The sequence below is a fragment of the Corticium candelabrum genome, chromosome 14, assembly GCF_963422355.1.
Source record: "Corticium candelabrum chromosome 14, ooCorCand1.1, whole genome shotgun sequence".
NCBI lineage: Eukaryota > Metazoa > Porifera > Homoscleromorpha > Homosclerophorida > Plakinidae > Corticium > Corticium candelabrum.
Genome location: NC_085098.1, coordinates 3049425 through 3070947, shown reverse-complemented (window position 1 = coordinate 3070947; position 21523 = coordinate 3049425). Strand labels below are relative to the sequence as shown.

At 41.9% G+C, this 21523-nt stretch overlaps 5 protein-coding genes and 2 long non-coding RNA genes across 10 annotated transcripts; 2 read left to right on the top strand and 5 right to left on the bottom strand.

Annotated features, from left to right (window-relative positions):
* Nucleotides 1-525: 525 nt before the first annotated feature.
* LOC134190204 (uncharacterized) lies at nucleotides 526-1844 on the bottom strand. Its single transcript, XR_009971610.1, has 4 exons — nucleotides 1708-1844; nucleotides 1473-1593; nucleotides 1132-1412; nucleotides 526-777 (listed from the first exon to the last, which is right to left on the bottom strand). It is a non-coding gene; the product is annotated as an uncharacterized LOC134190204 (long non-coding RNA).
* Nucleotides 1845-2277: 433 nt separating this feature from the next.
* LOC134190103 (uncharacterized) lies at nucleotides 2278-4671 on the top strand. Of its 3 annotated transcripts, none has more exons than XM_062658529.1 (4): nucleotides 2278-2571; nucleotides 2679-2731; nucleotides 2793-2993; nucleotides 3062-4671. In XM_062658529.1, the coding sequence occupies exons 3-4, from the start codon at nucleotides 2839-2841 to the stop codon at nucleotides 4485-4487; spliced, it is 1581 nt and encodes a 526-aa protein (XP_062514513.1). In that variant the 5' UTR covers nucleotides 2278-2571; nucleotides 2679-2731; nucleotides 2793-2838; the 3' UTR covers nucleotides 4488-4671. The 3 variants fall into 3 exon arrangements, with proteins under 3 accessions (XP_062514513.1, XP_062514512.1, XP_062514511.1); XM_062658528.1 differs by having other exon boundaries at nucleotides 2663-2731; XM_062658527.1 differs by lacking the exon at nucleotides 2278-2571 and having other exon boundaries at nucleotides 2599-2731.
* A 183-nt stretch (nucleotides 4672-4854) lies between these two features.
* Nucleotides 4855-6455, bottom strand: LOC134190280 (uncharacterized). Its single transcript, XM_062658734.1, has 2 exons — nucleotides 6358-6455; nucleotides 4855-6312 (listed from the first exon to the last, which is right to left on the bottom strand). The coding sequence occupies exons 1-2, from the start codon at nucleotides 6453-6455 to the stop codon at nucleotides 4950-4952; spliced, it is 1461 nt and encodes a 486-aa protein (XP_062514718.1). The 3' UTR covers nucleotides 4855-4949.
* Nucleotides 6456-8012: 1557 nt separating this feature from the next.
* On the bottom strand, nucleotides 8013-8881 carry LOC134190269 (alpha-N-acetylglucosaminidase-like). Of its 2 annotated transcripts, none has more exons than XM_062658721.1 (4): nucleotides 8772-8881; nucleotides 8569-8711; nucleotides 8351-8510; nucleotides 8013-8284 (listed from the first exon to the last, which is right to left on the bottom strand). In XM_062658721.1, the coding sequence occupies exons 1-4, from the start codon at nucleotides 8829-8831 to the stop codon at nucleotides 8156-8158; spliced, it is 492 nt and encodes a 163-aa protein (XP_062514705.1). In that variant the 5' UTR covers nucleotides 8832-8881; the 3' UTR covers nucleotides 8013-8155. The 2 variants fall into 2 exon arrangements, with proteins under 2 accessions (XP_062514705.1, XP_062514706.1); XM_062658722.1 differs by having other exon boundaries at nucleotides 8013-8267.
* A 207-nt stretch (nucleotides 8882-9088) lies between these two features.
* On the bottom strand, nucleotides 9089-9819 carry LOC134189329 (alpha-N-acetylglucosaminidase-like). The gene is made up of 4 exons (XM_062657559.1): nucleotides 9684-9819; nucleotides 9541-9618; nucleotides 9422-9485; nucleotides 9089-9367 (listed from the first exon to the last, which is right to left on the bottom strand). Exons 1-4 carry the CDS (start codon nucleotides 9791-9793, stop codon nucleotides 9206-9208), a joined length of 414 nt encoding a protein of 137 aa, XP_062513543.1. The 5' UTR covers nucleotides 9794-9819; the 3' UTR covers nucleotides 9089-9205.
* Nucleotides 9820-14324: 4505 nt separating this feature from the next.
* LOC134190100 (collagen triple helix repeat-containing protein 1-like) lies at nucleotides 14325-20846 on the top strand. Its single transcript, XM_062658525.1, has 4 exons — nucleotides 14325-14445; nucleotides 14503-14682; nucleotides 19886-20203; nucleotides 20276-20846. Exons 2-4 carry the CDS (start codon nucleotides 14641-14643, stop codon nucleotides 20618-20620), a joined length of 705 nt encoding a protein of 234 aa, XP_062514509.1. The 5' UTR covers nucleotides 14325-14445; nucleotides 14503-14640; the 3' UTR covers nucleotides 20621-20846.
* On the bottom strand, nucleotides 16246-18598 carry LOC134189623 (uncharacterized). The gene is made up of 5 exons (XR_009971517.1): nucleotides 18260-18598; nucleotides 18110-18201; nucleotides 16752-17613; nucleotides 16630-16690; nucleotides 16246-16573 (listed from the first exon to the last, which is right to left on the bottom strand). It is a non-coding gene; the product is annotated as an uncharacterized LOC134189623 (long non-coding RNA).
* Nucleotides 20847-21523: the final 677 nt, after the last annotated feature.

Here is a 21523-nt window from a genome sequence, read left to right as displayed (position 1 = left end):
CCGACTTCCAGACACACCAGTCGATTATTCATTGGATAGAACACATCATAGATGCCGCCCTCCAGATATTTGTCGAAGATAAGTTTTATTTCTGGTACAACGAACAGTACTGGTTTCTTCCGATGAAGGCGCCTTACTTCAAACTCACATTCAATACCGTACCATTTCCATGAGTTTGAAATCATTGTTGCTGATAGCTTTATCTATTTTGTGTCGTTGTGCTGGCAAAATTTTATTGTGTAGTGTTCGTTGACAATAGCACTTGTCTAGTGCCATCATGGCATGTACACATAATATGATAGATTCTTTGTACACTGTGGCTCTTTACCATCCCACCAATTCACATTACTAATTAATTACTTGGGGGACTAGAGAATTCTGCCATCTTGCTCGAAGCGAACAGAAAGCAGTAACATCTGAGTGTTCTCACCAGTTCGCTGCTCTCTTGGTGGTGCATTGATGATCGTCAATGCATCCTAACATAATGGCTCTACAAATACCCAAAGTTAAATCACCATTTATTGATTCAAGTGTTCCAATTTATTTCTTGTTGATTTTTCCTACTAAGTCCAGACTGACTGTCACATAAACATGAACTGAGGCAATATTAATTCTTAATATCTCGATTACTCAGTACCCAGTTTCAACTTCGAAACATGTGGTATGAAAGTGCATGGATATTTGAGACCGGCTGGCTCAATTTCATGGCTATTCAGTTGCCATACAAATGTGGTCGGTATTTCTTGTGGAGCTCTTGCACAACAGATACCGTATCACCTAAACAAGAATCGCAAAGCATGAAGAGTCTTCGATTTCTACTCGATTGACGTGCAGCAACACAGTCAATCTATCAACCTGCAATGCGACGATATGCAGAACTTCTATGCAAATCGTCTTTCGGATCCTAAAGATGGCGTCATCGTTGCTCACGTACAGTACCATGTATGCATAGCCTCGACACTAGGCCTCCCTTTGCTTTCGGTGGTCCGACCGCGCGAGGATAGCAACGGGCCACGTGATACAGTCCCATTGCTATCCTCGCTCGGTTGGACCACCGAAAGCAAAGGGAGGCCTAGTGTCGAGGCTAATGTATGCATGCACACCAATATTCATTCCACTATGATTGTTTACCTTGTGCTCTGTCAGGATAACTATTCATTGCTGTGGTCCACTTCAATCCAAAGGCGACATCCAACGATTCAAATTTGGTAGCATTGAATGCTTGATTCTACAATCAGACCCATTTGATGAAACCACCTGCTAACCTAGCCTCGACACTAGGCCTTTCTTTACTTCCAGAGGTCCTTCTACGCGAGGTCTGGGACAAGGTCACGTGATACAATCCATTGCTATGGACCATCTGACCAAAGTGTAATCTGGTTACAAGCATTGACTTCGTAGAGAACCGTTTCCTGCCAATGAACATCGAGCATATAAATAAATGTCCGGAATCTTGAACGAATTCATTCCACCTGATGGTTTACTGCACGAGCTTTTGCACTGTTTAACCATCTACCCAATAAAAAGTGTTTGTCTGTCAGTAGAACACGATCCATATCTCTCAGCAACTCCAACAGCACATTGCCAGCATTTCTAAGCAAAAATCACAGCAACAAGAATGTCAGAGCTGATAAATAAAATGAATACAAAATATAATTTAAAACATGAATGGTGTGATAAGACAAATAAATTAAGGCATCGACCGACCTTACACCGGTTGCACTTTTGTTGTTATATTCGTTCACCAGCTGCTTGTAGATCGGAATCGAGAAATCCTGAAGTGCTTGACGTGTCAAATCCACAAGATCGTACCTTGAGAAAGTTCTCAACATAAAACAATAAAGAGAAGCACAACAATTTCTGTTGGTATAAAATTCCTCTATTTAAGATAAGCACTGTGTCACAAATTAAGTGATAAGAAAATCTGACTTTTTAGTGTAGACATTATGCATAAAAATTAATATGTACCCAACTAACTATGTGTAGTGTCCATAACTGTGTGGTGGTGAGATCAAGTTTATGTCCAATGTCTTACAATTCAGGGTTCTCCCTAGGATTAGCGAGGCAGGATGGTATAATTGCAAGACACGCCCCTTACAGCGTACTGCTGTTTGCTCTCGAATACCCAGACCTTTAAATTAAGATTCTAAACTGTAGGCCAAATTATGTATTACTGAAGCCATTTGCCCCAAGTAGGAAAAGAACAAAGTCAAAACGGTTGTCCGTTTCATCAATGTGAGACATCTTCCTTGTTCAATTTCAATAGATCTTTTCACAGGGCGTGGCACCAACAACGTCATCACCTACCGCGGCGTCAATTTGGTTCGCTTTTGATGCATTGGCGTTTGCTAACCGCGTGAGTCTAGAGCCAAAGCAACAATTTTTCTTTTCGAACTTTAATCGGTGCGTATAGCGATGCATCGAATTAGGTGAGGCCTCATTAAGACTCGGCTCTTGTGTGTTTTGCGTGTTTTACGGTGATGAACAACCTCTTTCTGATCTCTTTCGTGACTCTACCATGTCATTTTGAGTGATGATTTAACATTGAGACTTGACAGACGTCAAATGCAGGTACAAACGTGCGTACGTAATCTATGATGCGTGTTCTGTGTGGTACGCACTTACCAAATAGTTTGGTTTGTACCTCCTGAATACTTCCTAGAAAGTGCATCGTTTAGGGAATGTCTGATGTGAAGAGGAAGTCTTTAGACAAGTCTGGTGGTACTGAGAGGTAAGAAAAGAATGCATGATTTCATCATGAGGTGATGTCCTCAGCTGTGGCTGTCATATAGATAAACCAGTCACTCAGTGTTGCTGTACTGTGTTTACTTTTCCGTCATGTCGTTTTCCAAAGTGCTCGTAGATTCAGTGTTTGGCAAGAGTCCTGAGATGTGTACAAAAAGAGATCTTTGTATGTTCTTACAACGACATCGTACTATTGCCAATGACCTTGCCCTTTCAACAACTGGAACAAAGTCTATTCTTATTGAAAGGTGAGATAACTGACAATGCATGTGCTTGTTTGCCACTATTGCTTGACTAGTTTTAATTCTGTGTACAGAGTCACGAATGCCATCAAACAAGGAATGTACCTGCTAGAAGATTCTAGTGAAGAGGCAGAACAAGAGTGTGTTTTTGGACTGCCTGATTGTGCTTCAGATGGTTGGCAGAATCAGATGGAGGAAATACACATGGTCTGCCCAGTAGTAACAATAGCTAGCATATTACACCACATGCGACCAGCAACAGGCATGTCATCAATTCAGGCCGCTGCATTCAGAAGTCTGACAGAAGGTCATACCGTGTGGAAGTCTGGTCATGTCATTGAGATGGTCCTCAATACAACTCAGTTTGCCTATACTTGGATGAAAATCAAAGTGCTAGCTACAATGAAACAAGAGATCAGGAGAGTATGCATCGCCTTTGAGAAATGTAGCCACAACATCAAATTTGCACATTGCACTTGTCCTGCTGGCCTATCACATTCATGCATTCATGTGTCTGCTGCTTTGTGGTCAATGGAATCATTTGGAAGCAAGCTTGCTCCTACATCAAAGCCCTGTGCTTGGATACAACCAAGAAGCAAGGAGACACCAACTGGACCTATCACCAGTATCTCTCTTAAGAAGCACAAGATCTTCAGACAAGAGAAGCTTTCTTCCATGACTACCACTAAGGCAAAAGATTTTGATCCAAGACCTCCTGCTTTGAGAGGAAAAGGAGAGATCATGATGAAATGTTTTGCTTCTGACCTTATCAACAGTTACAAAAGTGACAACATGCCATTGCTTGTCAGTGTCTTTATTCCCCCACCTCCCCCACCTCCTCCTCTTCCTGTGGCAAGATCTGAGAACTTCCAAATGTTTTTGTCAGATGATGAACTTTTACTGGCAACAACAACAGACATTGCTGATCCTGTTGAAGACATGGGTCATACTGACCTGAATGAACTGAGTGATATGTGTGCTGACCTGGATGAACTGAGTGGTATGTGTACTGCTTTTAAGGCATCTTTGCAAGTGTCTGATGCGCAGCAGAGTGCTATTGAATTTACAACAAGAGGCCAGGCATTAAACCCAAAATGGTTTGAAGCGAGAAAGAACAGACTAACTGCCTCCATATTTGCAGATGTTGTGAAGAGAAAGGCAATGACATTGCCAGATCCTCTGGTAAAGATAATTTTAGGTTATACAAGAATACCAACATGGCTGCCTGCAATAAGGTGGGGCCAAGATAATGAGGTAGTTGCTCGCTTATTTTACCTTGAAATGCAGCGTCGAAGAGGTCATGCAGGAATACAGGTATCGGAATGTGGACTTTTTGTTGATACAGAGCATGGATGGTTGGGAGCATCACCAGATGGTTTAATCTATGATCCAAGTAACGTTGATGACACAGATGGTGTGCTTGAAATCAAGTGTCCATATTCAATGCGAACAAATACGATCTCTGAAGCTGCACAGATGCCTGGCTTCTACTGTCAATAGAAGGATGGCCAGTTGCACTTGAATAGAAGACACAAGTATTTCTACCAGGTGCAAGGTCAGATGGCCATAACAGGAAGGAACTGGTGTGACTTCGTTGTATGGACACAATATGACATATTTATAGACCGAATTAAGTATAAACATAAATTTTGGTTACAGGAATGCTTGCCTAAATTAGAAAATTTTTATGACAAGTGTGTATTAGCAGAAATAGTTTCACCAAGGTTTCCACTTGGCTTGCCCATGTTGGACCTTAGGTAGCAAGTAGATAGAGTTCTGTTTGTACTATTAATGTTGTAATGATTGAAAATGAAATTGAACAGCAAGTGGTAGTGTGATGTATTCTGGAACATGTGACACACAAGAGTACAGAATTATAACAAAAGCCAATATAGTTACTTTTCCAAACAAAACTTAATATCATGACACTAATTAATATTAATCTACCCTACAAAATTAAATCTACCGTACAAGAGGTGGATGCAAATTCGTTAGATACGAACATACAGTAAATACCTTATCTAAAAGATCCATACTTGAACTAAGTGTTATGCCTTGTAAAATTCTATAGTTCTTTATCCGTCTGATCACCCTTTCTACATCGATTCTAAGAGACGCCACTTGCCGGCATTTAATGACTTGCTCCTCGGCAAACTGACCTCCTCCTTTTAGAAAAGGAGGTAGCACAAGAGATGCCCCAACGTCCATGAGAATGTCGGCAATAATAAATCCTTTGTCTGCCATGACTTGGTCTCCAGGCACCAATTTATTAAGAAAACCAGACTGCTTGGTAAGTTCCCTGTCTGATATAGCACCAGTAAATAGTCGTGACACAAACATGACATGACCACATGGCGATATTGCAACCAATGCTTTCACAGTGTGGTGGTGTTTGTAACTGGAGAAGAAAGCTGATTGCAAACCCCTATCTGAAGGACGTTCTGTAAAAAGCTCTGTTGCATCAATGATGCAGGTGGGTTTTGGAAAAGCCTCTCTAAATGACTGCGGTAAACTTCGACGTAGAGTGTCCCTTGGCAACCACCAGTCAACGTCATTCAAATGGCAATAGAGAAAGTTTATCCATGTGACAAAAATATTATGAACTTGAGAAAGAGAGAAGCCAAACCTGTAGCTAAGGTCTTTCATCTCTAGCCCCAAACGAAGACGAACCATTGTCAGAAAAAACTCATTTAGAGGTGAAAGAGAACGAGGTTTTGCTGATTTACTTTCTGTAAATGCTGTATGTCTCTGTGACCAATATTTCAGTGAAGTGGCAGCATACTCTAACGACTTGAAAAAACCCTTGAAATCATTGTAGCTGCGAAATCCTGTATAAAACAACGTCTTTTCATCATTATCTTGAATTGCCTCAACCCTCCAATTCTCGCCACTAGACATTTGCTGTTCAAGTAATTTGATACAGTTTTCTTTTTCCTTTAATTCCTCCTGCAGCTCAAAACACGATGCACAGTCAGAGTGAGGCTCAACATCAATACTTAGACAGTGAAACATGTCTTCAAAGTCTTCTGCAACATCCACATCTCTGTCTTCATGTTCCCGTATTGGGGAAATAAGACTTAGAGACCGCCTGCATGCTGCAACGTTCTTCTTAGGAGTAGAAGATTTAGGCCTTCTTGGTCTTGAAATAACTCTTGCAGCAAGCTTTTTCAAAGGAGGAGTTTGTTTTGATGGTGACCATGTAAAAGAAGCTCTAACTCTGGATCGCTTTATTGCAGCAACAGAAAAAGGTGGCTTTGTCTTGGACAATGTTGGTATTACTCCTGTTGTTGATTTGGTTCCACGAGCAAAATGCCTACCACATACCCTGGCATTGGTCGAGACATCATCAAGTCCTAATTGTTCTAATCACTTCTGACGTTCCTCTTCATTTGAAGGAAATCTGAAAAACTTCAAATATTTTCCCTTGGCAGATACATTGGTACATCCAGGAACACAGCAAATAACCATGATAGAACGGCAATTACACACTCCAAAAAATAAAACACAGTACAGCAACACTGAGTGACTGGCTTATTTATATGACAGCCACAGCTGAGGACATTACCTCATGATGAAATCATGCATTCTCTTCTTACCTCTCAGTACCACCAGACTTGTCTAAAGACTTCCTCTTCACATCAGACATTCCCTAAACGATGCACTTTCTAGGAAGTATTCAGGAGGTACAAACCAAACCATTTGGTAAGTACCACACAGAACACGCATCATAGATTACGTACGCACGTTTGTACCTGCATTTGACGTCTGTCAAGTCTCAATGTTAAATCATCACTCAAAATGACATGGTAGAGTCACGAAAGAGATCAGAAAGAGGTTGTTCATCACCGTAAAACACGCAAAACACACAAGAGCCGAGTCTTAATGAGGCCTCACCTAATTCGATGCATCGCTATACGCACCGATTAAAGTTCGAAAAGAAAAATTGTTGCTTTGGCTCTAGACTCACGCGGTTAGCAAACGCCAATGCATCAAAAGCGAACCAAATTGACGCCGCGGTAGGTAATGACGTTGTTGGTGCCACGCCCTGTGAAAAGGTCTATTGCACAAGCATACACTAACGCCATCTGCTTGCTGTATACATCATGTCATGTAAGTACCGTACATGTACAGTGTACAGTACCCTAGGTAGAAAACATGTGAAAGGCAGGCTACCGTTGCTCAGGTGGTGCTGCACCACGCTACCATGCTTTAAGGTGGCCCCATAACAATTGCCACAAAAATACATATTGTGATCTCATTACTGCATTCCACAATGCGCGTGCACACACACACACACACACACACACACACACACACACACACACACACTAAGATGCAGTAATGAAACTTACATACGTATGTCTTTCTTTTGGCATCTAGACACTTCAGTGTCTTTTTATAAAAATGCACATGTTCTGCTCATGTATATGTGAATGTTTATAATAAAAAAACAGACACAAAAGTGTTTAAATGCCAAATTCATGAGACGAACATGACAGAAACAACATGTAGTCACAGTTTATCGCCAAGAAATGCAAACAAACATCCAAATGTCAACAAATGCAAATAGTTGGCAGTAATCCAATCTTAAAAATTAGACAAGCACCCACAGCAAAATGTCCACACCTGAAGTCTTGAATATCGTTTTCAAAGCAGCCAACAATACCATATAACCAACCGTATTAATTAATTATCATAGACATACATACCCTACAGCTCCTAATGTTTTTTGAGTAATAATCTTTTCAAAAAGTTTACCTTGGAAAACAATTAGATAACAAAAAATAAAATTTTGGTCTCAATAACTGTCAATTGTCCTGGGCTTTGGTTTTTGGTTGTGTGCATGAAACATTGTCAGAAATGGCCACTAGACAGAAGTGTGCAGCTCAAGATGCCCACTAGAAATGTTTAGAGAATGGAATCAGTTTGAAAGAATAAATAAACAAATAATTTTAAATCAAAAATGACTAATATTGCACATCAAGACCTAAAAAAATTAGGATTCAAAAAAATTTTAAATTATTTTTGGAGTATCAAAAATAACTAATCTTGAAAACATTAGGAGCAGTAACGTACATTGTATGACATGCAAATTGCATTGATGAAACTTTAGATATAATCCAGACTAATACAAACGTTTCTGCAGTCACTGAGTTGTCATAATGCAATTACTTATGGCATTGACTAGGCAATATGACTATAGTAGCATACCTGAACGTTCCTATACCAGCAAATTTCGGTGCTGCCCTCACCATCAGGTCCCATGCTTGATACACGTGGCTAATATTATACCATATCTGTATGCACACAGTAGATAACAGTAAATATGAGTATAAATCCCCCTAACGGAAAAGCTTGCTTACAGGAGGGTTAAGGTCAAGTGCGGGTCTCACAACAGGAATGGCATGACAGTGGTTCTGTCGTGAAATGGTGCTGTTGTAAATACTTTGAAAAAGCAACGACCAAGCGATGGACACCAAAGTATTGTCTCCACCATATCGCCTTCGTGCATAACCAACTACCCTGACAACACACATGTAACACAATCATAACACATTATACGAGCACTCTAACTCACTACCATGACGCAAGATTAACAGGTTGAGTCCTCCAACCCATCTCGTTCATCAGTTCATATACAACGTCGTTTTGCTCGATACCCTCGGGTGTCAAACCGGTACCAACGATAGTTGCCTTTGAATCATTGAGGGCTTCTACAGGACCCTTCACATGTAGCAAAGTTGAAATAAATAGTCAATAGAAACAAGTGTGATCAACTCTCACCCGAGTGACATTTTCAACTGTGCCATACATTCCCAGGTTGCCTCCGAAATTGTGCAGCATGCACCAAATAAACGGCTGCCCATAGAACGATTCAGTTCTCTGCCAATGAGGATAAACTTCCGCAAACAAGTCAAGAATCAAAAAGCGCCCTACAACATACAGCACCAACAGTCAAAAAATCTGAGTATCTGTCTAATGTAATATACCAATTAATCACTATGGTAACATGTGTTTACCAGTTTTGTTATATCTATTCAGATTACACTACAAGCCTTGCAACTAAGCAGACCAAGACGTTACATACCAATCGGAACGCTCAGCAATAACGATTTCGTTTGAGGCGGTTGCCAGAATTCCTCGTCATTCTGAAAGAGCCAACCTTGCATCACCCTACAGAGATCATCATGACAACCAAATTTCCACTCCATCATTACCTAAACGATATCATACCACACAGTTGCAGGATCTACATAAGACATAGCAGTAAAGACACCAGCACTGAGATCGTGTAAGTACTCGGTATCACTAGACTTTGGACTGAGTTCATTGAATAGATCGACACTGTAAAAGTGATCCGTACCAAACTCTTGTATCAACTACAGTAAAACACATAAAATATATCAAAATCAGTCTGATCGATGACGCCTCACCTCTGACATATAAACATGAGTAATCTCTCGAAATAGACTGTCAGCGGGGTCAAGAAGATATGTGCTACAAAACAAAAAGCATGCACTAACATAGAATGGATAAAATTACCACGACTGACCAGCAGTAGGGACGAGAGAAGTGACCCCATGTATGACCATTTGTTATCGTCTGATGCACAGATGCATTGGGATACAACCTGCAGTTTGAAGCAATGCCACTTAGTACATATAGCAGCTATACAAACAAATCAAGAGTACCAACCGAGTAATAGAGGAAGGTACGTGACCGGCAAAACCAGGAAGAACGAGCATCATGCCAAATGACCTCATGCGAGTAAGTATTAGATGCTGCAGCTGTAATTGTGTAAACATCCATTCTTCCGGCAGCGGACCTCCCCAGCCTTGAATATTGCCCATACAATACCTACATACACACGACACCATTTTTACACACTTTACATGTTCGCATCATTAAGCACAATCACCAAGCAAGAAATGCAGGGCCCGAGAAGAAAGAAGCCAAATCAGCAGATGTAAAATTAAAGTGAGAAAACACCTAACACAAGATGTGCAAGCCAATAATGACAGTAAGGATATGCATTAGTTATCAAGTGTACAGCTGACAGACTAGACAGAGCAATGTAGCCTCGTCAAATAAGCTTTGTAGTTTCGTATGCCTGCATGCTTTGTTATACATATGCATGCCTCTAAGTAGCAACAAAATTAGTTGCCATAGCAAATAAATTTTTCAGACAGCGACTAATTACAAATGGTTAATCGCCAGTGGCTAGTAGGTAGTAAACTTGCGGCATATAGGTAGACTTAGCAGGCAGTATACCACAATGTGTCAACGCCTACTAGCCAGTGGCATAGATGAGAGCTTAGAGTTGATCTCGTCAAACATTAGACTTGCAAAATTCAAATTCTGACTGAATGTGATGCAGGCCTGTGGATCATCTGAACTGTGTCTGTGTATGTCTCAGACTCTGTCCGTGTGTGTGTGTGTGTGTGTGTGTGTGTGTGTGTGTGTGTGTGTGTGTGTGTGTGTGTGTGTGTGTGTGTGTGTGTGTGTGTGTGTGTGTGTGTGTGTGTTACCTTGTCTGTGTGTGTGTGTGTGTGTGTGTGTGTGTGTTACCTTGTCTGTATGTATGTATGTATGTCATATTTGGTTATCTAACAAGCTAAATGACTGTTACGATAAAGCTTATCGACTTGTTAGGAAACGTAATGAAGAAAGACTAAATGACATGATCAAATTCATGGCGGCAAGACAAGGCCATCGATCTGCAAACAGCAGCTGACCAAAACAATATTCGTTTCTATACTGGTCTAAAGCAAGTGTTCGGATATTATGGGGACAACACCACTCAGGGCAGAGACAATAATGATTTAGCACATAACAGAAAAGTGTTGTGGATAGATGGGCTGAGAATTGTTCGCACGTCCTCAACCGAATCACTTCAGTTGCCCAAGAGGTCATTGACGGCATTGACTTGCGCTTAACATTACTTATTTCAGTATATCCTGCTTCCACCGGCGAAGCGTCCGGGAGAGGCGGAGCCGAGGGAAGCGAAAGCCCCTCAAACATTTTGGCGTGTTACTCCGTTTCAAGCAGAACTATAATTTTAAGTTACTAAACAGTGACAGTCCGCTTAATCTCAGAGTAGTATGTTGACGATCGACGACGTAAATTAATCGACTATATCTTGTACACATCATCATTTCAGTACGATAAAACCAGTGCCGAGAAGTCTTGGACACGTAAAGTGCGCATGACCATCACTTATTTGAGGCGTTTGCTACGCTATCCGGCAATGGCAGAGTCAAAGAACACCGCATCAAAAAGGCATGCAGAAACCTATCCATCAATTATTTTTCAAGTAACTCTAGTTAGGTCGACAACCCGATTGACCAGAGAATGGAATCTCCTGCGCCTCCGCTATATAGCAACCTAATGATTTGCTTGCTCTCCAAAGTACTTTTTCCACATGTTATTCTAGCTAACTTTGTAGCTATAGACCTATATTGCTCGCTATTTTACGAAATGCTAAAATTGATCAAACGCTGTTTGCACTGCATTGGTCTTCTAGATTCTATTGTCATCGAGATGACATTTAATTTGACGATCGCAGCGAGCCATGAAAACCTTTCTGGCACGGACTGTAATAGTGTGTCTACTTCTTTACACGCACACTGACAGCACTCAGTCCCGCAGTTTATTTGTAATCTGAAATTGATACTAATTTACTTAGATGTCTACAAACTGCGAGCTAAAAACTTAAAAAGTAGAAAATGGGCGTGACCTTGCATGTGAAAAATAGACATGGTTTGCGGTCTAATTTATTACCACCCCCTCAAACTTGAGGACCACGCTACGCCGGTGCTTCTTCCGATGTTGAGATCAAGGATGCCATCTCAAGAATGTCTAATCGGGAATCACCAAGTTAATTCGATTTCTGAATAACGCGGTATCGTGTAAAAGAGTGATTCCGTCAAGTAGAGATAACTATAACATGTTGTACGCCAGACAAGGTCACTATTAAATTGAGTTAAAGATTGACGAGGTGTTCTGCTCTATAAATTGTACTTAGCACTCTCCCATGGTCTCTGGCGACTGTTGATGGAAGGATTCAAAGACAACCAAGTCTATGATACATTTCTTATATCGGAAAATATATGTGACTCCTCTACAATTTTCATTCAATGCTACTCTTTTCGCATACATGCAGTCGTGAAAACAACGATTCGACGCATAGCGGTATGGCTGGAGAACGATTGCCTTTTACTCTTGCTAAAAGGTAAATGCAACACGAATAAACGTTTTCTACTTTACCTTCTCTACGACACCCAAAAGTCTACGTCATCGTTAGCTAGGCAACCGTTGTTAAAAAACTGCCATTTTTGCATCCCTCGGATCACCTTGGCCCTACTGCAAGCCAGTAAAAGCTAGGTCATATTCTACCTCACAGGGAGCAGTTGCTCCAGAGCAAAGATTAACGAGATCATCAAAGTTATCGGCCAAAAGACTAGCTCGTAGGCAGTCATAATCACAATGCAAGAATCGCATTCGAGTGTCTTTGTAAATGTACAAAAAGCTGTATTATACGTATCTAGTTTCGACCACAATAAAGTTCACTAATACTACACAAACTACTATATTTGCAGTGCAGTGTAGCATACTACAGTACAACGACATTTCAGGTACAACTGTCAAAGAACAATTTCTCACATCCTGTACATGTTGACGTCACAACTTAGAACTAAAGTTTTAATTAATTAATTAGACTTTCTACAGCGGCATTTATTACTTAATTTTAGGAGCTAACGTGTCGAAAGCTTCACAGTAATGTACAGTTAGCAGAAACCATCACAAAATCAAGATTTTGTTACAACTTTATAACGCGCGTTAGGCCTCGCGTTTCCAGTTCATTGCTGCGCGGCAAATTTGCAAAACGGTCTTGTTCTAGGCGATCGGACCCAATCTGTCTCGCCAAACATAGATATTCTCAAACATCTACTGTCATACGACAAGCTCCAAGTGCCAAAAATTGGTTTGCCAAAGGATGCACGGACGGCATTTTCTGAAGCCTTTTTCGCAATTGGCCGACAGACTGTAGCCAACAGACACGCAGACACATGGGCAAACTACAGTAGGCGTCTACTGCGCATTTGGCCCAAGGCATAATCAAGACTCTAGAAGGAAGCCACACAATCAAATAAAAACAGATTATATGTAATCAAATATTTAACTCTTGAAATGTCACATCAAAGCTATGGTGCTTCAACACCTCCCCCAACGCACACAGGCAGCAACATTAGTGGGTAGCACACAAGTCCCTCTAACCAGGAATATTCAATGTAAGTTGATTATTTGCATAATGTAACAGCAACACTGTCCTCGTTTGACATAAAACATGGTTTGTGTGTGTGTGTGTGTGTGTGTGTGTGTGTGTGTGTGTGTGTGTGTGTGTCTGTGTGTGTGTCTGTGTGTGTGTCTGTGTGTGTGTGTGTGTGTGTGTGTGTGTGTGTGTGTGTGTTGTGTTTGTGGTGTGTGCGTATGTGTGTGTGTGTGTGTGTGTGTGTGTGTGTGTGTGTGTGTGTGTGTGTGTGTGTTAGAAATATTTTGAGTCAATTTATCATAACATTGTAAAATGCATTTCAGATAACTTACAAAATGAGCCATTAAATTAAGTCTCCTGTGGCAAACTCCAACACCGGGGCTTGCAAAGAGTAAATGTCAATCACATCGTCGTACGACTATTGTAGGAATCGTTCCTTTGAGTCTCCAGTCGGACAGAAAGGGTAGATAGTGCCTTGCAATAACTATTAGACGTCGGTCTGCTCTTCACCCGTTCGTATTCAATTGGAAATTGCAACGACATCGTAACAGGAAGAAGAAGAAAAAAATCGAGAGAAAGAAGTCTGTTATTAGAAGAGCCCGGATAACGTCAGTTCCTAAAAGAGCCGGGATGTGGAGTTATATACATGCCTTGTAAAATTCAAGAAAACTGTTATTACTAAAATGTTTTCTAACCTTATGTAATATCAGAATTGATTGACTCAAGAGAGCAGCAAACAGTAATCTAGACCAGAGCCTCTTTGCCTCTGAGCAGAGCGGCGCCTTTGTGTGTGCCCTCGATTCTCAGACCTCGCTGAGAGCTACTGCGTTGACAATGGCGTCTGTGATTGGTGTCGACGGAGTTATCATTACCCGAGGCCCGGATTTCCGGGTGGAGGTATAGTAACCGTTCGACGACCGTACGACCCATCGACCGTATGTACAGTTGGTTTAATAGGGGAGATGCAAATGAAGCTATTCCGACAAATAGACGAGAAGTGGTGTCATTGCTGACCAATAGACGACCGTGATGTCATCATGAGGCTCCACCTCTCTTTCTTTGGTAGCTGCCAACGAGAATTCAGCCATCGGGCGTCCGTCCTGTTCATGGTGTTTAGTCCTTTGCTTTAGGGGTTTAGCACATACATTTGTACGTGTATGTTTCTCCAACAACAACCAGGGCGAGGTGTGTAGCTGTACCTGACTTGTAACATTGTGCTTGTTCCACATTGTTTCTGCATAGTGGTTCTGCAGTCTGCCAGCTTGAACTTTGGATGTGCGTGGCTGAACGGCCGTGGTGTTGTTGCAAAGATCACTAGTGTCGTCTTCAACAGAAATTTGGCGTTTGACGGGAATTTGCGAAGGAGAACGTGCATTGTCCATGACAGCGTCTGTTTGTCGGACAAAGCGGCTCGGCCGACCTGTAAGTACGCTAGTGCGTCTCTATTCATTTCTGTTTTACGGTATCCAAAGTCAGAGCGAACAGACACCTAGCTAATCTACATGTGCACGTGCATGTTTTCCCACATTGATGTTTTGTTTTGGCTCTGGGTCACCTCATTACAACAGTAGGCGACGTCTAGCTAGAGAAGCCGCACAAACAACAAGACGCCTAGAGAAGCCGTACAAAGAACGAGACTTTTCCATTCTTGTGAGCTGGAAAATCGGTGGTGAGCTGCTTGTTTGGTCTCCATTTGTAACCTAGGTTTCCCACCAACAAATAGAACAATGATCACGCCCGTTACTTCATCACGTAAGGCGAAGATTGCCAGCCGGCCTACCGTCGAGGCTCTCCGACTTGTAACATTTGGCTTGTTCCATCACTTGGAAACAACTACATTTGTAACATACATTTACAGTCTACGGAACATGCCATCCTTTTATCTTTCAAAAGTTCCCGTATATTTGGCACGGCCGCCCGAACACACGACGCGTTGTTTCTCCAAGTCCCGAACCGTCATGAACACGACCATGTGCGTCAAGTGGTTGCTCCAGCAAGATTCGACAACGAGGTCCCATTCAGGGGGCGGGATGTTGGCCAAATGTACACCGCTAACGGGAAGAACCTGTAGGGTGTCTCAGACGTAGCTCACGCTGTCCACAACAACAAGCCTGGTTTAACCAGGACAAAAAGACATCAAGATTGGAAGAAGGGAGCTCTGGAAGAAGTAAATCATGATACTAGGGTAATCCGGGGTAATTTCGGATGACTTGTACTTCCCCGTACATTACTCGGTAACTGCGTCGCGTGCTGACTAGAAACTTACCAGTGTGTTCTTCTTCTACTGCTCTACCGTTGTGGATGCGGACAGTTCTTGAGCAACGAAAGCTGTGGAGACAGAAAGCAGATAGCGGTGGCCTATTGTTTAGAGGAGGCGGAGTAATTCCGGATGCCACTGAAATCGCTAGAAAGACACGATTTACAGATGATTTGACTGCTGTTTTATATTTAGTACTTAAGGAGACCTTACATACAGTGGGTGATATGTTATTGACAGGGTTAACTACAGAAGTACAAAATTTTAGCTACACTTTCTGTGTGTGATAGTAGCTCAGTAGGATTGGAAAGAAATGGTGCTATTTAACTACAAGACTAACCTCTAATGATTCAGCACTATAGCTGTCCCTCTTGCTCTTGGGTTTGAACCATATCCAGTGACAAAGAGGAGAAAGCGCAAAGTGCATTCAACAGAACAACGGATACTCAGAAGTGTTCAAGAGTAGTTCAATTTATAGGCATGCCAAGGACAGTATCTCTCTTCGGGAGAGCTGTCCTTTACTGTTAAGTAGTGGCCAGGAGATATGAACACTTAGCAGCAACAGAGGAAGGTACCTATCTTGTGGTCGTGCATGTATTTGTTTAATTAAAGTCTCACTAAGAAGCAAATTGTACCTTAGAGCCATAAGGAGTAATGTGCAGACCCATAAGAGGCCACAAACAGCTGCAAGAATAACCTTAGGAGCTAGGGAGAACCACTACATAATCTTGTAGTCAGCAGACAAGACAACAGGTCTGTATATTCTCAATTGTAGAAGACAGCGACAATTCTAATTGTATGTTAACAGTGGCAGTGCCTTGCTGACAGTCCAGTATTTTCTATTTTCTTCCACAGCCCTGCGTAAGAAAGTTATGGACAAGTTTCTATTCTTTGGAGGCACCACACCCCAGCAGGTAGTCTCCCATAGTGATCTACGCAGAGTAAAGCATGTCCTACTGATTCTGCTGTCGACCTAGGAATCTTCACAGTGATTGCCCTTTGTGCAGCTTCAATTGTGTGCTGTGACCATGAGCCAATTCAGGAAGGATCTGCTGCCTGCCACAGAACATTTCTAAGCAACAGTGTTATTGACATTTGATCAAAGTACTTACCGGCAGTGTCAACGTCAAACAGTATATGAACACAAGAGACGGTCAGGTCAACACACACAACCTTTGAATAAATACAGTAACAAATGAGACCTTCATAGCAAAAACAGGAGCATGTCACACACCTGATGTGTTGCCATGCAACATCCGGGACTTCATTGACCCGCCCAAATCTGTCTAGTCTTTGAACAGTCCACAAGACCTATTACCTGTGCTAATAGTAATAGCACCAGGGGTGCTGATGCCTCGGTGCGAAATCAACTGGGCATTCAAAGTTCAGTAGGGCAAACACATGGGGCAGATTACAGTATACGTTTACTGCACATGTGCAATGAGAAATCACCCATAACTAAAAAATAGAGCTTTATCTTTTGAATTCATGAATCAAAATCAACATGCAGATTAAAATAGACTTTCAGCATTTCTGGCTGTGCATCCATTAAATCAGACAGAAGGTGCCAAGAAGAAATGTCTTTGCACATGCAATCTTTGTTGGACTCTTTATCACACAAGGGGCAATGCCATAGTTGACTATGTTTTTGCCATCTTGGCCTTCCTATCATTTTTGGAGCATGCCTCAAGCAATCTGTGTAACACGCCTTACAGAGGCAACTGTCAGAGCCCAATTGAAATTGGACGTCACTGCCCATGGAAAGGTAAGTAGAAAATTGAGATGCTTTTTCTCAGTCGCAGGGTGTCTAATGTCTTCACTGCTGTGAAGATGTGCAACAGTCGACGGGCTACCTAGTTGGAACCATACCTGGCAAGATCCGCACACATGGCCAGCGCAAAGCAAAGATTTCCTACTCCTTTTGACGGTGGAGTGAAACCGGAACTTTCCCTGCTCATTCTCAAAAATAAGGAGAAAAAACCGCCGCTACGCGCACAACTAGCCACACCACTTTCAAGTCATTAAATGCCTCAAACAAATCAAGAGCGCTGTGAGACCAACTCCTCGACAAGCAATGGAGATGGACAGGAGGATACCTGTACACAATCAAACAGTGAAATTATTTACATTGCCGCTGTAGTGTTTACAGTGTGTCAAACAGACCAAGCAGCCACTGAAGACGACTCGGAGTACACACGATTCGCAATTGCCAGCGTTCCCACGTGCAACAATGGCACAGAATGCAGCTGGTAAAGCTTAGCACTAACTTGTGTATGCCCCGCCTACAACAATTGGCATGCAAGGCGAAATGCAGATGTTGCTAAGTACTCTATACACTACCAGAGGACGAGGATTCTAAAAGACTAGGGGTAAACAAAAGATTTACATCTGAACAGCACTAAGAGAGCCCTAACTAGTCTTCTGACCCTTGGACAAAATGCAGGGGAGGCTCAAAAGTTGGGCTCCCACACCGTAACGCGTTGACAAGCCTCAATAAATTATCCCACAAGTACCTGAAATCACCACCAAGCACCTTACAACGCCACGACGGCATGGCATAATGCCTACCAAATTAAAAAAAAATGTGAATACCTTGAAATCGGTGAATCACCGGGCACTAGCGACGACTTGAAACCACAAACTTCCGGTCGCTAAGCGCCATGTTCCTCATCCTATTCTGTGCACTAGAAGAGAAGAGTCGAGCTCGAACTCCTTCAAACAGTCGACAAAGGTATATGCTACCGTAGGGTGATCAACATTGGGTTGCTGGCCGGGGCCTTTCCGTGGACAAAATTGACAAAGGAAGGCGCTACGGTCGCCACAGCGACAAATCACCCCAACTTTCGCCGTCTTTCCACGAAGTCAAGCAGTCTGACACACGCCCTACATTGTCAAATCGACGCCTCTAGACTTCCTTTCACTACCAACGACAGCAACTGGTGAAGGAAGGCTCTACTGAGAGTGTTCATCACCCGTGAAGTAGGGACTTCGCCAGGTCCTGTTATACGGGACTTGGCGTTAGAGAAGGATAGGGCTTATCCGGGTCTTCATTTGGAACATAACGCGAGAGGTAGTTCCGTAGACTGTTTAGAAACAACGCCTAGATAGTCGAGCTGCATTTGTAACGTTCCCACATCTAATTTTGTTTTGCCACTGGTACCTATGCCACGCCTAAAACCGTCCATAGTTACGACCTCAAAAGCTGCACAAACAATCACCTGCACAAAGAACCGACGAGCGAAGGTTGTAAAAATAGAAGCGAGGTTCTACGGGACGTTGGCTGACGGACTGCGTAGCTACCCGTTGTACACGGTAGCAGCCAGTCACGTGACGTACCTCAAGCTCGACCTGTGACCATTTCAATAATGCTTCTTATTTATTACCCACATCATACCATTCTGTCATACGATTTTGTCATAGCGCGACTAATTTACCTTCAAGGTGCATACCGGCCAAGGGTTTGCACTTCAAGTGCTTCTTCATTCCAAGGCAGCTCATCAGCCGTCTGCATCAAGTTTCAAGTACCCAAAGTGGTCGAGATCGTCTAGGCTAACTAACAATCCCTTGGTTCAAATAGTACGTACGTACAATAATTTCTTTACCACGTGTAGACGTGGTGAAGCCGGCGTTTGCCACACTTGCTTGACTGTCTTCCGCATTGAAAGCAGGCTGTGAAAAAGATCAATGGCGTGGTGTCATTACATCAAGCAGCAGACTTCCGGCTAGTATTGTGATCATGAGATTGCTGATGCAACAATTTGTTTGCATGAGCTATCAACACGGCTTGTACAAATTTGGTAAGGATGGTGGGTAGGTCGAACTTCTGGAACTCTCTAGAACTATAATGATATGTGTGTCAATGTAAATGATGTCTCATGGAACACGGTGTCTCGGGACTACATAGTGGCCGGGTTACATGTACATTCGCCCACACCTACCATCCGCTTTCTGCCAATTGTCAACAACTCCATAGTTGGACTTTCCTACATTAGTGTGCTGTTATCATTACGTCATTTCCTAGTGCTGCCACGAGTATATAAGCACACTTGAATTGGATAGTAGTCAATCAAGACAGCCAGCGAGAGTAATCGAGATGATGGAACGTCAGTGTATCAGCTCAACGATTTTGGTTTCTTTGCTGCTCGTAATAGCAGTTAAATCAAGTGCAGAAGCTTCAATTAACGTAAGAAAGATGGACCATTTAGTTATAAGACGCTTGATTAATTAGTAAGTTATATGTCAGTACGTTGCATTAACATTCGATCCATAAATTGAGCAATTCGCTGGAAAATGTGACAATAATAAATCCGTAAATTGTGATTAATTAATTAAGCAATTATTTGATAACTAAAACTGCTCTTTAAATAGAATGGATGTTGTGGTGGAGTCCCAGGCGTGCCTGGCTCTCCTGGATCACCAGGTCCTTTGGGATCTTCTGGAAGAGATGGTAGAGATGGAAGAGATGGAACAATTGGTGAGAAAGGTGGTCGTGGTGAAAGAGGAGAACAAGGAGTAAAAGGGGAGAGTGGAAAATTAGGTCCACCTGGGCCAAAAGGAGATGGGGGAGTGAAAGGAATCAAGGGCAACTTGGGAGTGAAGGGAGAAAAGGGAGAAGCGACTCAGCAATCAAACTGGAAGCAATGTGTGTGGAAGAGAGATGATAGCAAAGACACCGGACTCATTCAAGTAACTTTGCATGCATGCCTATACTGCAGAAGTAATGCTACTTGAATTGTCTGTGTTTGTTTCGTCTTTTAGGAATGTCGCTTTGGTAAAAAGGATGGGAATACCGCACTGCACGTGGCCTATGCAGGAAATCTGCGTATCAATTGTGCCAATTGTTGTGCTCGTTGGTTCTTTACATTTAACGATCGAGAGTGCACTGGACCCATGACAATCGACGCAGTATATTATACTCGTGCAAATAACAACATTCATCGTCACCGACAAATTGAAGGTTACTGTGAGAACATTCCAGCAGGTGACGTCAGAGTTGGTTTCCACATTGGCAAATGCAGCGATTATCCTGTGGTGGATGGTCATACCGGATGGGACTCCGTATCGCGAATCATGATAGCAGAGATGCCACCAGCTCAACAATAAAATCAAACTGTTGTCCTTAAGACTGTTTGTGATAGATTTGCAAAGGTAATTGTAATAAGCTTTAGTTATATAGTGTTTAGTGCTATTGTTTACTGCAGATGCGGCTTGAACTTTAGCCGTAGACACTCGTAATATGAATTAGGTAACTATAACAGTGTAGTGAAGTAACGTAAATACACTACAAACTTGCAGCTTTATACCGATGTGTGTACACTGTACTTGCTAAAATACATGCAATATTTCAAAAATGTAAGATAGTTTATCGGTCTGCTCTTCACCCGTTCGTGTTAAATCGGAAATTGCAACGACATTGTAACAGGAAGCAAAAGAAAGAACGAGAGAGCAAAAGTCTGTTCCATTTGTGTTAGAAAAGCCCGGATGTGGTACCAGGATATCAATGTGCCAAATTAGTATTGATACGTATGTGCATGTAAATTTCTTATTTAATAAATATTTTTTAATCCAAAATTTATGACAGAACTCACCGGTTCTACCGTACCTAGAAATAGTCACGCGCAGCAAGACTGCTCCCGTCTCTGTTTGGCGGGTTAGTTAATTAACCGGTTGAATTCGTCGCATCTGTCTTTACACGGTCTGTGTCACTTTTGATCATTGAAACTTTTGCATTTTCAATGATGTATATAATCGTAAGTGTTTAGAATGTTTTCATTTAGTACAATAATTAATGAATTCAAAATTCAATAACTAATAATTACTTTTAATTATTAATTATTACAATTAATAATTAATTAATGCAATTAATAATAATTAATACAATTAAATAATCGCATACTTGAACAGTTACTATATAGCTGTAATTTTTAAATTAATAAATTGGTGATTGAGTTACACAAAGATCAAATACTTTGTGTGTATACTTCTGAAATCTAGACATGAAGTATT